Source organism: Lissotriton vulgaris, chromosome 2_1 (assembly GCF_964263255.1).
Source record: "Lissotriton vulgaris chromosome 2_1, aLisVul1.2, whole genome shotgun sequence".
NCBI lineage: Eukaryota > Metazoa > Chordata > Amphibia > Caudata > Salamandridae > Lissotriton > Lissotriton vulgaris.
Genome location: NC_141687.1, coordinates 404,553,175 through 404,570,099, shown reverse-complemented (window position 1 = coordinate 404,570,099; position 16,925 = coordinate 404,553,175). Strand labels below are relative to the sequence as shown.

General features: G+C 45.8%; 1 protein-coding gene across 2 annotated transcripts in view; it reads right to left on the bottom strand.

The window, feature by feature from the left end:
- The window catches only part of NBEAL1 (neurobeachin like 1), a 916,399-nt gene that overhangs the window by 216,841 nt on the left and 682,633 nt on the right, over positions 1 to 16,925 (bottom strand). For both annotated transcript variants that reach the window (XM_086955272.1, XM_086955273.1), the window contains one exon: positions 3,615 to 3,755. In XM_086955272.1, the coding sequence (XP_086811398.1) occupies positions 3,615 to 3,755 (141 nt within the window). The remainder of the gene's footprint in view (positions 1 to 3,614; positions 3,756 to 16,925) is intronic.

Below are 16,925 nucleotides of genomic sequence, written 5' to 3'. Positions count from 1 at the left end.
TACCCACTGGGGCATTCTCAACTCGGCAGGAATGGAGTTACCGCGCCCACGGTTTGCCTTCAAAAGGACGGCTAACCTCAAGGACACCCTTATCCATACCCGTCCTAAGAAAACCAGCGTTCAATCTGTTAATACGCTTTGGGACCTCCCCCCAGTTACTGGACACTATCGCTGTGGTTCATGTGTTGTCTGCCCCCAGACCATCCAGGGCAAGACCGTTGTACTTAACAAGAACTTCACTTGGACACTGAACAAACATACTAACTGCAACAGCTCAAGATGCATTTATGTTTTGATTTGTCCTTGCGAATCGTTGTACATCGGGATGACAATGCGTCCTGTTAAGCAACGAATAATGGAGCACAATAGTAACATCCGATGTCACAAGACACACACAAAGCTCTACGAACATTGCAAGGACAATAATCATTCTCCAGAGAACATCCGATGGACTGTCATTGAGTCTTTACCGAACCTGAACCAACAAGCCCTGTTCAGATATGAACAGAGATGGATACATCGGCTTCAGAGCGATGAATTGGGATTGAATGATGGGGTGCCCTGGACGACACTCGCCAGATAGTCATTAATCTGGACCAGTTATCCAATTCTAAGTGTCTTAACATGCCTTGCCACACTTCCAAACCCATTCCAAGATGGCCTCCGTTTTGGATGGCTAGGGCAGCATTATCTCCAGCCAACCCCGTCTTTGGTTTTTTACTCCTGCACACCTGGGCGATACCCGCCAGATAGCTACTATTAAGCTGGACCAGTTGTCCACTTCCATGTCCCTTAAACATGCCCTGCTAAGACTTCCAAACCCATTCCAAGATGGCCCCAGTTTAGTATGGCTCGGGCCGCGCTATCCTCAGCTAACGCCTCATTGCCTTTTACTCCCGCATTCCTGGGCGATACCTGCCAGACAGTTATTAATAATCTGGACTAGTTGTCCGCTTCCAAGTGCCTTAAACATGCCCTGCCAGAGTTCCAAACCCATTCCAAGATGGCCCCAGTTTAGTGTGGCTCGGGCCGCGTTATCCACAGCTAACCCCTCCTTGCTTTCTACTCCAGCGTGCCGTAACCCAGCAACTAGAGGGACACACCCCTCTGCGCGCGCTCCATTCTCCCTTATCTAGACCGGACCTTGTCTCACTACCGTGCCGGCTGTCCAGTTATCTGAGTTCCTGTGGGAGGGGTAGGTGCAGAGATGCCCGCCACCAGCGACCTCTGAGGTAAGGTGTGGATCTGAGCCCTGATATACAGCTTGTCACTTGTCTATACACGCAGCAAGCCCACTCTCGCTATTGGGTTACCGGCTGGTAAGTTCTCCCTTACGATCCCGCTAAATGCGCTACTTTCCCCGTAGGAATTCCTCACTCGCTGCTGGCCCCACCTGGACAGCTCGTGAGGCTTCAAAGAGGAATCCCAACGGGTAAGTGGAACAGGGACTCGCAGACTGGCGCTGACTCATGCGCACTCGTCGAGCATGGCATGTCTACTTATTTATTTACTTATTTCCTCGCTGGGATACACGACCTTCCCGCCAGCGTTGAACTAACCTTGTAACAGAGTGTCAAATCACCTTTAATGGTTCTTTACCGTGCGGCTTTTCACCATTTATGGCTCAAATCTTAGCCTATAAGTGTATGCATAATATTTTAATATTGGCGACAAAACAAGGATGTGCCACCACCATCCTGTACAATGCACAGGCGAGAAAATGGCGCCTCCACTTAGATGCATGCTATAGCGATTCAGCATGGCAGCACCATGCAGTGCGCTCCACCCACGCGCACTGTTGTTATTATTTTTATACCACTCTCACTCACAGCACTACCCGACCCTGTCACTACCTAGACAGAACACTACCCACGGGGCACATATTCGTTGACACCCCGGATATAGGCACAAATATGATGTACTCCGGTCCATATTTACTTGTGACATCAATTCTGGTTGCTTATTTCTCTTCATTCTTCTAGGAGGTCCCTCGCAAGGAACCGTTAACTAACGACACTACACAGGTCGTATACCAGTGTCCTCTTAATCTGGAGGATACTAGCAATTATATGAGCATAAAGGTCCTGATGAATCGCCCTTAGGGCGAGAAACATGTTGACCGTTTTCACAACAAGGGTTGAATAAAGGTTTGGTCTCATTGTTCACCACTCCTCAATACCCCTTCATTTTTTTAATAAAGCAGTGAGCCTGACCAATAAAATCTTCTCTATTAGGACTCTACTGACTTTTTTTAAGACACACCACCACGCTCACTATTGCACCTTCCATAGGCCCCTCACACCCACACACCCGTTGGCTCAGAATAGAAGATCTCCGCCAAAGTGCAGCTTCCCTTGCTGCCCGACGGGCATTGCACCGCCAGCCTGTCGTAGGAGCAGGATACCGATGATGACGCTGGACGGTCATCGGCTGGGACAACAGCAGTGGTCCTGCCGTTAGCCTGTGTGAGGTATCCTTACATTCTGAAAAGGGTCTACACCATGCACTTAACCCCCACTTTTTTACTGAGTGAGAGAGAAGATAGGCTGAGCTAATTTTTTAGCTCCCATTGGGGAACTCTGTACAATACTTTTGGTTGCTGCATCGGCCCCAGGGACCCATTGCCTTGTGGCCCACACTGAGGTTAGTGCCCTTGTTGGTGACTGTGGGGGAGCCCAAAGGACCCCACGTCCTCAGCCTTCTCCCAACATCCTTCAGGAGCTTGCACTGCCCCGCCTACAGGGAGCAGCTTCTAATACTGCTCCCTCCGGACAGGAGCAAAACCTTAATCTGTTTCCCTTCCCCAACGCTGTAGGCAGGAAAACAGATCAAAAGTCCCCTGCAGTCCGCTTCTCCTTAAAAATACGGCGGATGACTGTCTCTCAGGCCCTTGATACCGCTCTTGCTCTACCCTGACATATACTGCACTTTGGAAGATCTACATGTATGTACTGAATTAACTATGCTGCAATGTTAGTTGCCTTTATGTTAACAGAAACCTGTATAAACAAATTTACAAAACATTATTTTACAGGACACTTTAACTCAAAAAGCTGTTTTGATTTTGTTTGTTCTCTATATTTTTAAAATGGTATTTACTGAACTAATTGATGATGCACAGTTGAAACACTCCTAGTATTTGTCACATTGCTATATGACTTATGGCTCTCATACTGGATCCAACATGCAACAATAAAAATATATATATTTTAAATTCAACTTGTAAAATAGGTGCTTTTTAATGAATTTTTGTTCAAACAAATGAACCTTAGGGCTATTTTACTAGTAGAGGTCTTAATAATAACGAATCAGGTTTGCACCATTTAAATGTTGTAAATCATAGATGCTACTATTATTCTCTCAGGCCTTAGCTGAGGTTCTCCTGCTGACACAAGATCAAGCAAGCAGGTATGGGCAGAGGGAAATCTGAAGGAGGCAAAAACAGTATCCGCATTACCATTAGACATAGTTTATATTCATAGCAAATATTCATATGAAAACATCAGAAAACCAAAAACAGTCATGGCTAGTCATAGAAAATGCCACATTTGTATAATGATAGACAGCTTTGTAATGAAAAAGTAAATACACAGTGTCATGGCTATAGTTAATACCTGCCGCTCTGGAGCTGGATATGGAGTGTGGTAAAAGGCTCTACGCGCATGAGGTAATGCATCACTCCAGCGGCATTGGAATAGTGAGTCCCATAGTGGAATTTGTCAATGGTCCCAAGGGGGTCTTCAAAATTTTCATACCTGAAGAACAAAAAGGTACAGTTGTGAAAGATTCAAGTAGCTTGAACAATTTAGGATTTTTTGGGTATCACATTAATAGAATCAACACATACCATAGTCCATTACTAAAGGGCAGTCTTCAGCAATGGATGCGATAAAGACCAAACATAAGAAAAACATTTATGCCATTAACTAACCAGTTTATATCTTGCAACACAGCTAACGCTTGTAGTGTACCATAGTTTTTAAAATATCAATTAATGGGCATTGAGCCAGATGTACGACCATTTGCTTTTGTGGGTTGCAAACTGCGATTTTTTGTGACTCCCAATTTGGGACTCGCAAAATGGAATGTACTAATGGGTCTCGTACACATTTAGCGATTCCCAATGCCTCATCAATATTCATGAGGCAAGTCACAATTTGGGACCCATTGGGAATGACCAAAACTGACCGGGATGGTGGCCTGCTGGGGTCAGCAGACCATCATGTCTGTGACTACTCTTTAAATAAAGCAATTAAAAAAAAAAAAAAGAAAACGCAGCCCCTTTCCCTTAAAGGAAACCGGATGCATTTAAACAAGGAAAATGAAACGTTTGTTTTAAGAGTAGGCAGTGGTCCGTGGTGCCACTTCCAGCTCTTAAAAACGTTTTCACTGTCGGCCACGAAGGGGAAGGGGTCCTCTTAGGACCCTTTCCCATTTGTGACTGGCTTACCGCCTACTTGAAGTAGATGGTAAACTGCGATTGTTTTGCAAACGCATTTGCGGTCGCATAACAATCGGACATGGCCTTGTGGCTCGCTATTAGGAAGGGACACCCTTGGCAGGCCCCTTCCTAGTACCGACTGGTAAACCCTATTTTGCGAGTCGGTAATAGGTTACCGACTCGCAAAACAGGGTTTGTACATGCTACAGCCCTTTTTAGTGGTCGCAAACAGCTCGATTTTCCGAACGCTAAAAACGGTCGTACATCTGGCCAATTGTTTTAGTCTGCAGAACCAGGAACTGCGTATCAGAGTTGTTTATTTTAAAAATTGGCGCACAACCAACTACATACATGCATGCCCTATGTGTATGGTCACACTGCCTCTCTGTGATGTCCCGACTTCTACTTCCAGATATGTTTTTTCCATTACTGGAATCATTAAACCCATCAAGGATACTATTCCTCCTTGAAGATCGTACTACTGCGGTTATGGAGGGTCAGGTATGTCCTATTCTGGATAACAGTAGTTACCAATATACTGCTGTGCATCCTCTGGATTCTTCCTCTTTTTAAAAAAAAAAACATATTTTATTGATTTTGATAGAGATACAGCATATTTAAATGACATGAAACATGTACCTCATGGTAAAATGACACAATTTAATCATTAGTCTCCATTTTCTTTTACATAGTTTAAGAGCAACATAAACTTTAAATACCACAACACTGGTAGTAACCTATTCTTAGTAGTACCCAACATGCTATTGTATGTACACTCTAGGTCTCATATCACGTTTATCAGGCCCTTTTATAGCTTGTACATGTAATCATCTTAGTCCTGTTTCTGTTTTAACTGTATGACCATCTGTTACCTTGTATGTCTTAAGGGGAATGCATCTATAGCTGGCACACCTTGTCCAAATCTTGGTGTGCTTTTTTGGGAAGCCCCAGGCTATAAAAACCGGAAGTTCCATGTCCATTGTGTAATCTAGGTTAGTGTTCCACTGCTATAATCAGGGTGCATTTTCTGCCTTCTTTTGCCTAGCAATGTCACATTTCGGTAAGGTGAGGCCCAAGAAAAAAAGATGCCTTTTATATCTATTCCCACCTATGCCCTCAGTGCTATGTAGAAACACTAATTTGGGAGATCTCAGAAGCTGTCATGCTAGAACCTCTGCTAGGCACGTCAGCACCTCCTGCCAGAAGCGCTCAATTACCGGGCATGTCTATATCGTATGTATGAGGGTGTCTTCCTCCGAATGGCTGCTGAGGCAGTGCAAAGACGCTATCACCCCCGCTTTCCACAGTCTGGATCTGGTATAATATACCCTGTGTGGGTATTTGAACTGGATAAAGCGAAGCCTGTTGGAAACTGAAGCCTCGCAGGGGGATTGTAATGCCTCCGCGTAGTCGTCATCATGCACAGGCCCTATGTCAGCCTCCAATGCAGCCCTGAGCGTATCTTGGGTTGTGGGGCTATTCGTGACAAGAGTTTGGTATATTTTGGATATTTTGTGTTCCTTCAGGTCTCCTATAAGGATTTTGCCTTCTAAGAGGCTGAATTCTGATATGCGTATTAGGCTCTCTATGAAGGGAAGAAGGGCATGTTGCAGTTGTAAGTATTTGAAAAATTGAGTATGTGGCATAGTGAATAATCCTTGGAAGTCACCAAAGGATTTCAGGGTAGTCCCTTTAATGACATCTCCGAGGGTTGATATGCCTACATGGTCCCAGTATCAGAACCCCCGAAGGTCTGCAACTTGCAGAAACAAACAGTTCTGCCACAGTGGAGTTTCACACGTAAGGCGGTTCCACCATCCCATAGGGCGTAGAGTTTGTATCCAGGTCATTATTACTACTTTTGTTGCCGGGGGAAGGTGTTTGGGGTCAACCCTACTGTAAAGAAATGAATGTACTGCGCATTCACCAATAATCCATTATTCAACTTGAAATGAGGGATCCTTCTTCCGGTGGCCCATACCACCATTTGTTTATTATCTGGAGATGTGCTGCAGCATGGTAGGATTGTATATCAGCAGACGCAATACTTCTAACATATGTGGATTGCATGCAAGTGCATAGTGCCACCCTGGCTGTGCCTCCTCTCCATAGAAAGCGCCCCATAATCGCATTAATTTGGCGAAACCACGAGACAGTTATTAGGTATGGGTGCGGTTGGAGTTGGTATAAGAGAGACCATCTTAAAGATGGCATATCTTCCTTAGAGGGACAAGGGAAGGGTTGACCAGTGTTTCATGTCGGTTTTGACACTAACTTTAACCTCATGGGTGCTGCTGACGAGCTCAGCTCGTCATGAGGCACAGTGCAGCTGCACTCATGACGGGCTGAGCTCGTCACGGCCGTTGGAACGTTCGCACGCGGGGATAATTTCCCCGCTGTGCTGAACGTTCCAAAAACAGGTGTGGCCGTGACTAGCTCAGCTCGTCGTGAGTGCAGCTCTGCTGTGCCTCATGACGAGCTGAGCTTGTCACCAGCACGGCGGCGCCGCGCGCGACCCCCCTCCCCCCTGCACGGCGGGGTGAAAACACCCCGCAGCGAAGGGGTTAAAGGGCATCAGTCTTTCCTGATAGGCTGGCCATGACATGAACAATATGTTGTGGCAAATATTTGGAAAAAGGGGACCCTATATAGTACTGTTGCACTTGCTATACATAGGGAAAAAGTAGGATTAGGAGAGGTCTATAGCCAAGTGACAAATTAGATTAAACTAATTATTTTACTATTTTCTAAAGTGAAACCAAAGGTATTATATACCACATATATATATGATGTGTAAAAGTCCAACTGTATACAAAACCAATAAGCATTAGATATTTCTGATATAACTTTATTATTCTTTTTATATATAAATATAGACTTTTATGTTCTTTTTTTCTTTGTTATCTTGTTTTGTTTTTTTGGGTGATTATTTTTTGTTATAATATTCAGTTAAAATTACGTAAGAAAAGATACAAAATCAATAGACATGAAACTCGTGTAGAATGTTGAAGGCAAAGCGGTAGACACCACTACGCGCGTTTCGGCTCTTGAGCCTTCTTCAGGTGACTGTCTATTGTTAGAATTTCAGAGAGTAAATAACTCAGGTTTGAATGTGGCGGGTTTAATAAGTCAGTCGAAAAACAGCTTCTTGAAATCTCAGAATTAACTAAATATAGTCCTATAGGGTATCTTGTGATATTTTGGTCCCAGACAGGTAATGGGAGTGATTCTAATTTGGATTGAAGTTTATAGTGATATCTCCACAATTATGTTTCACTTCAAGCAGAGGACAAAATGGCGATGGAAATGTTACTGGAAATGATTAACTATCTCCACCTGTAGAATTTACATCCGGTAGTGAAAGATGATAACGGATAGTAAATGCCAAAAATGGTTGACCATCTAAAAGTAAGCTGAAAATAATTTCCCAGGAGCCAAAGTCTATATATCTTTATCCGTGGTTTTGATGGAGATGTTTAAAGCTCCTGGTAGCACGAAAATACGGCAAGGGCCGACCGCCAACAAACAGGGACGCTGGATGCAAGCAAAACTTGGTATGCTGAGTAAGTTATTTTTATTTCCAACATTCAACAGACAAACGCGAGGAAGAATATTCATGATTTTCTATACTTGTCAGGCAACATTTAGTCGCTTAAAAGAAAGGCAAGTTAAGATATCAGCCAAGAGCCAGGATAAAAGTAAATACACGTGATTTGATGAAATAATACTGAAATAATACTTGATCAGGAAGAAAAGTGGATACTTTCCGAACCTAACTGCCCATGAATTAACTCATCAATATAAGGATGAAATTATAAAAGATACAACACTGGTCCACAGTAATATTGGACAATATTGGGAACTTTAAAGAACAACAAAAGCTTGAGCCCCAGCTATAGTGATAAACAAATTAACTGTTTAATGGTGGGAGGCATCTATTTATCCTGAGGAAGATTGTTGTGAACAATAGGAATCCACTAAAATGCGTTGATGCAAAAATGTTTCAGTACTAAATCGATCAGGCATTGAGTGACATTGTAGATATTATTGATTTGATAATACTTTGCACCTTGATCAATGACCATAATCGATTAGTGACTATATAAAACAAATATGATTGTCTACTCCCTTTTTATGTCTATTGTCTTTATTCATGCGTCCACTTTTATGTATTTTTATGAAATGTCTGTGCACTATTGTTTGAATTATTGTTTTTAATTGCTTGATAAAAAGAAAATTAGGAGATTGTAATCTTCTTCTCACTGTACTGTATTGATAACAATTATATGCTCTGGAGGGAGGATAATTTGATCTTGGCATTATTTTCACATATTTATTCATTTGAATAATAGATTATGTGTTTCTATGAATAAGTTTTATATATATGCTTCTGCGGTACTATTTTTGTGATATTGGGGGTACATTTGAACAAGTGAATGATTAATCTGTGATATAAGAATGAAGTAAGTGGCTGATTGACCAATAAACCCAAAGGGAAAACTCCTTTTTGACTAGATAGTCGCTTTTGGTGCCCCGTTGGTCAACCTCTTCTGTTAAAGCTGAGCAAGTAGAGTTCTAGGTGGTCATGGGGGAGTGGGCACAGTGTTAATATCACTGATTATATTTAAATAACAACATTCTTGATATTAATAATGAGATCAACCAATGGTTCTGACAGAGAGCTATAGGTTGCAGACTTTGTGAACGAGGAGTACTGCAACAACCTAAATCGATAGTTGGAATCTTATAATCTTATCTGTTAGCTTTCCAAAAATTCAAAAGAAATTGTATATTTAAAAAGGTGAAGCACTTTTGATGGATTATGGTCTATAACTTGTATTTACCCAAATGATGGCTGCAAAGGGGATAGGTCACTTGCTCAGAGCTGGCTGCTGAACATTCGCGCGTTCCTGGTGCATTTCCATGCCCTGCGCAATATTTGCCCCCACGCAGTTTCCCATTTTAGTTTTAGTGTGTCTAGCGGGACCAATGTCTCATTCAGCATTCTCACATATAAGCATGTAACAGCCTTAAAGGTGCCCGCCGCCATGACCACATACTGACACACCATCGTAGTTGTAGGCTCTGCCAGTCCCCCTCTCCAATGCTTCTGCAGTGCTCGGACCAGGGCAACATGTATCAAGAATCCACCCCTAAGGAGGTCATATCGCCCCTGCAGCGCCTGATATGAAAGCTTAACGCCATCTTCGTATAGATCCCATAGCACCTGGATTCCCGCCTGCTCCCAGTCCTGCAGGGACGACCAGTCTCCTCCATGGGGCAATGCCGTAACCATTTCCAACAGAATTTCAGCGTTATAAGGGTGTGAGGCACCTGCTCGCCGCTGGCTCCGATTCCAGCACAGCCTTAGTGTTTTTTCTTCCAGAGAAAGGCTCCCGAGGTCTAACCGTTGCTGTAGGATAATGAAGGATAAAATATGCCCCTGCATGCCCCTGCCCCGCAGGTCCTCTGGTCCCCTAAACTCCTATGCCACCGCTTGTGTAAGGAGCTGAAGCTGTGGCGCTAGGTAATAGAGTTCTAGGTCTGGAACAGCCAGCCCACCCTCTGCTTTTGGCCTCATCATAGTCTTCAGCGCTACTCTGCGTCTTCCCGATCCCCAAAGGAACCCCTCCCCCATGGACTGCAATACTTTGAATAATGAGCTTGACACCCACACTGGTAATGTTCTGAACAAGTACAACAGCCTAGGTAGGGCCACCATTTTCAACGAGGCTATCCGACCCATCACAGACAATGGCAGTGTACTCCAGAATGCCATGCTTCCTTTCAGTGCTCGTGTACACCTCCCTATGATTCCATCCAGAATAGCATCCGCTTCGTGATAGACACGTACCCCAAGATAGTCAAAGCAAGATGGTTCCCATCGCATGGCCTGCGTCATTTCTGGCGCCGTCCTTCCTGGTATTACTGGAAACAAGCAAGTCTTGGACAATTCACATTTAACCCAGAAATACGACCAAAATATACCAGTAATCTCGTCGCTCCAGCTAGCGCCCTCTCCGCATCTGCCAGGAACATCAACAAGTCATCCGCATATGGTGAAATGTGCTGCAGCTCCTCCCTGTACTCAAAGCCTTCATACCACCGTCCCATCCAAGCGTGTGCTGCTAGTGGTTCTATTGCGAAGGCAAATAGCAGCAGGGACAGCGGGCAACCTCGCCGAGTCCTGCATGCCACTATGTACCTGGGTGAAATCATCGTCCCCACTTTCACTCTGGCCACTGCCGATGAATACAACACTGTTGTCCAGCTCACAAAGGAGTCTCCCAATCCTAAACACCTCATTGTTTTGTAAAGAAACGGCCATTCTAAGCTATCAAAAGCCTTTTCTGTATCCACCGACAGTATGGTTGCGATTGGTGATGTAACTCAGGCTTCCCCCATAACTCTTACCAACCTCCGTATATTCGTGGTGGTATTTCTAGTAGGATTAAACCCAGCTTGATCTTCATGTATCAAGCTGGTCATATGCTGCAACAAGGGTGTAGCCAGGATTCTACTGAGAATCTTGTAATCCATGGACAGCATCGATAATGGCCGATAAGCAGCCACATCCATGCCCTCCCATCCCGGCTTCAGCAGCGGGATAATAAGTGCCCCTCTCATTGACAATGGCAATTGACCCAATTCTCGAGCTTCTCCATAGACCGCCAATAATTTTGACGCTAGTAGATGTATATATTTCAAATAGAACTCTATCGGTAACCCATCAACCCCTGGCGTCTTATTGCGTGCCATGCTCTTGACGGCACTCCGAATCTCCTCAACTGTTATATCCCTACCCAGGTACATCGCCTGCTCCTCCTCCAGGTGCGGGAGCTGCAGATTCCCCAAAAAGGAATAAATATTCTCCTCTACTGCCTCCAACTTGCTCTCATACAATGATTCGTAGTATTCCTAGAACTTGGTCATTACCTCTTTCTGCTTGTACACTGCACCCCCATCCTCTGTCGCCAGTGCCAATATCGGTGACCCCTGCGGCGTCGGGTTGGCCAGCCACGCAAGTAGAGTCCCCGCCTTGTCCCCCTCAACATGGGTTTTTTCAATGTAACTCTCATAATCAAAGCAGCGTAACCTCTCCACTTCCGCTGCCTCTTTAGCTTTGGACACTTCAGCCTGCGCTTCCGGTCTCTCAGGTTGTGCTAGTTCTGCTAATCTCAACTGTTGTTCTGCTTTTTCCACATCCTGCAACAATACTTTCCTCACTCCAACATATCTGCTTATGCAGAGTCCCAGTATCACCACCTTGAAGGCATCCCATTCCACTGCCCTGGTTGAGGCGGTGCCCGCATTTTCAGCGAAGTAGTGCATAATCCCTTCACCCACTTCTCAACAGAAAACTGGATCTTCCAGTGTTTCTGGGCGCAATCTCCAAGGCAGATCTTTCCCTCACCCAGTGCATAGTAACCATCAGTGGATTGTGGTAAGGGAGTGTCCTAGTAAGGTACTCTGAGTTGGTTACAGTAGCCACTACCGACTGTGAGCATAATATCGTGTCCAGACGAACATGTAGTTCGTGCAACAACGAGAAGTGCGAGTAATCTCTATCCTGCGGGTGGTGCGCCCTCCATACATCCACCAAATTCCACCTGGTCTGCCAGTCCAGCCTGTTCTTTGACAAATTGTGGACCGGGGAGTCCAGCAAGAGAGGGTGTGATATATCCCGTAAGGGGTCTGCTATTGAATTAAAGTCCCCACCCATCACTATCGGGCATGCCAAATAATGTGCTAACACTCCAGAAATCCTATCTAGGAAACGTGCCTGGTCCACATTTGGCGCATAAATGCTGCAAAACGCTCCCTCTCTACCTTAAAAACACCCTTCAACTGCCTCAAATCTACCCTCAGAGTCTATCGTTTGTTTTATCACTTGAAACGGGACTCTCGCCCTGATCCAGATCAGTGCCCCCTCGCAAATGCAGAGTATGATGTGCTGAATACCTGCCCTCTCCACCTACGCTGCAAAGCCATTCCCTCCGCCCTAGTTAGGTGTGTTTCTTGAAGTAACGCTACATGCATACCTCTCCTAACTAAGTATGCATGTACCTTGTGTCGTCTTGACCGTGTGGAGTCCCCGTACATTCCATGTGATGCAACGCAAATCAGGTGCTGCCCCCATTGTCATACCACCATCGGACCTCCTCCCCTCGTAAAAAGCAGAACACACCGGCAATCACCACCCCCACCCTTTCCCCAGACCCCAAATACCCACCCTACCCCCAAGAACAGGACCTAGAACAACATTGCTAGTCCCCATCCAAACCATATCAACTCTTAACCCACACCTAAGCCTATCAGTAGTCACTGTAGGCATGGCATGCCTTATGGGCTGTGGGGGGGACTCCGAGCCAACGGGTGACCCGCTGCAAACTGAGCTACCCCAGGCCCCACCCCTCAAATAATGACATCTAGCCCCCAGATCCCCCGCACCGCGGCACAGAATTTTGGGTGTAGCTCTCAAGGGCGCCGGTCCACCCCATCCCAATCACCTAGAGACATCCCCTGGCACTCCGTCTAGTAACCACTCCATCATAACACAATGATTACACTCAAGTCTCTGTCATTGGTCTCAGTTTACCCCACCATGCACCGTGAGTTGAACCATTACTCATCCAAGAGTCCATCCGCCATCGCCGTTGTGACCTGTGGTAGCTTACTACTCTCCGCCTCCGAGGCCTCTTCCTCCGACTGGGCCTTGTCCTGCTCAGAGTCCGTGTTTTCTGGGGACTGCAGCAATGGTTCTCCCAACAATGCCATTGCCGCGTTTAGCGCTTCTTGTCTTTCCAGCTCAGTTTGCGCCTGCGAAGGCTTTCGCCCAACCTGCCGCCTGCGTCAAAGGCGTTGTGATTGTCACTGTGGGAGGCCCCCACCAGGCTCACAGTGGCGCCGCTCCGTGCAATCTGTTCCAGCTCTATAATTCTCCAGCCACGCCCAAGCGTCCTCCAGAGAGTCATGAAACTGCGTAGTACCATTCAACATTATCTTTAACTTTGCCGGAAATAACAACGTATACTGAATGCCTTCCGATCTCAGTTCACTCTTGATTGTCAGGAAGGAGGCACGACGGCACTGGACTTCCCATGTATAATCCAGGAATATCTTCACTTTACTATTGTCCACTTGATATGGCCCGTCTTTTCTAGCCCTCTGAAGCAAGAAGTCCCTGTCCCTAAAATGCAGCAACATAGCCACCAATGGGGCGAGGGGGACGTGCAGGCAGCGGAGGCTTAGCCGGCACCCTGTGTGCCCGTTCCAGCGTGTAAAAGGCGAGAGCCCCTCCGCGGCCACCACAGTGCGCAGCCATTCTTCCAGGTACCTCACCATGTCCGCCGTTTCCACTTTTTCCGGCAGACCTACTACTCAGATATTGCTCCTTCTATTCCGGCTTTCAGCGTCCTCTGCCCTTTTTTCCAAAGCCTGTATGTGCTCCAGTGCGTTCACCATCTTGCTACCTAACTCCTTGTGGGCCGGTGCCACCTCCAGCAACGTATCCTCCGCTTGCTTCACCCTGTCAACCAACTTAGCGTGGTCAGCTCGCAGGAGTCCCAGTCCCGTCGCCACCTGTGCAATGTCCTGCTGCAGGGCCGTGCGAGAGTCCGCAATCGCTGCAAGTATCCTATCGAATTGTTGCTGCATCCCAGGATCTTGATAAGCGCCCGCCTCTTCCGAGTAATTTTGCGATCTTGACTCTACATCCGGCGGTTGGTTTCCCACTCCTGGCTTCCCTTTTGGTTTCCCCATATCCTAGGCCACTGAAGCGTGAGCGGGTGGGAATGTCTTCGCCCAAGCGCCCTGGCCCCTAAATACAATAGGTGTGGCCCCAGTCCTCACAAGCCAGGTTCGCAATCCTGCTCCTCAAGAAAGAACTTTCCGCGCCGTCACAGATTGAGCAATAATAAATCCAGCAGGTTCCGCACTGTGAGTCATTGATAGAGCGAGGTGGATGAACTAAATTTTGTATACCCCTCATAAAGTCAATGTTCCATAACGTTAACAATTTACTAATGGTGTGATGTGATGAATTAATCAACCATAGTATAAGATGCATACATTTTTTACACACAGGAGTACTAATCTTGCCTGCATGAAGCAATATAATTAACTAATATATGTTGCAATTGTGATGTGAACTAATGCGTAGCTTAAATATAAACAAACGTAGTTTAAATATGCTTATTGTACACGTTTTTGTGCCAAAAAGTCGTCGGATATGTAAGTATAAAGCGCATTTATGTGGCTTATCTGCTAGGTAACAACTAATGGGAAATATTAGTTTGGTGGGAGGTAAACAGAAGGGTTTCAGTACCATAATTAACATGAATTTGTGTTTGTTTCTATGATAGTTCCAAAAAGTGGCCTCTGAGGCAGTTACAAAATGGTTGCCTGGGTAAACTGTGAGCAAGTGCTGGACAGCGCATGCGTGCCTAAAGCCTGCAAGTGAGAAGTGAACTGCCTGTGCTTGGAGAGGTTCAAGGCCGTCTTGCCCCGGAACCTAGGATGGTTGCAAAAAACATGGACAGTTGAGTGTTCAAAACGTGGGAAAGCAGTGCGACGTTGCGAGTTAAGGAAGTGACTAGGCCAAAGACTGTCCTAAACAAAGCATTATTATAATTTTGCTGATTCACCATGAATGTTATGTTGTAATGGTGAGGAGATGCTCACCCACCCCAAACTGTCCAATCAGAACCCGAATTGGTGATGTTAGATACTTTTTAGATTGATTAAGTTAGGAAATTAGTGTATAGAAACCCCTGATTTTGCTTAGAGGGGGTGGCTCTTTCGATTTCCTCTGGAGATGCTGCCGGACTGAAGATCGATTCTTTTTTTTTTTGTAAACATTTTTATTTGCTTTTTATCATGGTACAACATTACAGTCACAACATCTTCGGTCCCCACTCCCTTCCCCTCAACCCCTCATCCCCCCAGTCCTTCAGCAGAAAATTCCTTCCAGTTCATACCACCCTTAGAGTGTCCGGTGCGATCAGGGGCGGTTTGCTTGTCTCGGTTTCGGGGTCTCCGCAAGAAAGATCGGTGGTCCTTTATATGTCCATCCAGCCCATGAATTTTCTCCATTTCCCCCATACTCTTGGGGCAACCTCTCGCCTTGTATGTGACCCTTTCTGCCGCAATATAGACATCTAGCCCTCGTCTCCACTCTTCCACTTGTGGCGGTGTGTCCGTTCCCCAGTACTTAGCTACATCCCGTTTTGCTATTACCAGAGCAAGGACTAGGAAGATCAGCAGGGGACGGGCAAGGTCTACATCATTAGTCATTCCAAGAAGGACCAGTTTAGGATCCGATGGCAATGGAACCTCCAGAACCTCTCCTAACTCTTTCAAAACTTCTTGCCAATATTTCTGTATTGTAGGGCATGACCAAAGGACGTGGTAGAAGTCTCCTTCAGCACTGCCACATCTCAGACATCTCGTATCGCTAATCCTACCCTTCTTGTGTAATCTCACCCTGTCGTAGTATGTTCTGTGTAACACATTGTATGTATAAGTCTTAGCCTGGATTTAATGGCAACCTCCCTGGGATGCAGTAGCACTGTGTCCCAGTCTACCGTGTCCATTTCACCCACCTCGGTCTCCCACTTCCTCTTGAGGTCGCCCAGGTCGTCTGTCATGTTATTCATCAATGTTTTATACGTGAGGGACACTACCTTATCCGGGATTTGTTCCTGCAATAATCTGCCCTCCAAGGGTGCGTACTCCGGGAGTGAGTCCAGTTGGATGTTTTCTGCACGCCACGCGTGACGTAGTTGTGTGTATTTAAAGATCTGTGTGCTGTTTAGGCCAAATTCCCTTTGTAGCGCAGTGTAAGATTTCAACTCCCCCTTGGCTATTATGTCCCCTATGTACGAAATCCCAATATCATCCCAGTGTTGGAAGCCCTTTAATTTATGCAGTTCTGTCAGCCACGTACATTGCCAGATCGGGGTCTAACGGGTAGGTGTTTTCTTCCATCCCGTACGTGTCGACGCCTTATTCCACACTGCCAGTGTGAGCCCCATGGCCGGAAGGATTTTCCTCTTACTCTTACCCCATATAGGTAATAAATACAGGGCCGGGTGTCCATTCGATATCTTTCTAGGGCACATGTGGGGTGGTCCACCGGTGCGTGTAGCCAGTCGTTAATAGGGGCTAAATGTTCTGCCCAATAATAGGCCTCCAAATTTGGGAGAGATATTCCTCCGCTATATTGGTAACGTTGGAGAGTACACAACGCGACCCTCGGCTGTTTGCCAAGCCAAAGAAAGTCCCAAAGTTCGGCACTTATTCCCCTGAACACCGTATGCGGCAGGGGGTAGTACTCATTTTGGAATGCATATAAGAATTTTGGAAGCGTTATCATTTTAAACATGGCTGCTCGTCCTAGTATGGTGAGAGGGAGCTGCCGCCATCTATGCTTGTCCTCCATAAAGTTCTGTATTATGCGTTCGACATTCTTCTCATATGACTG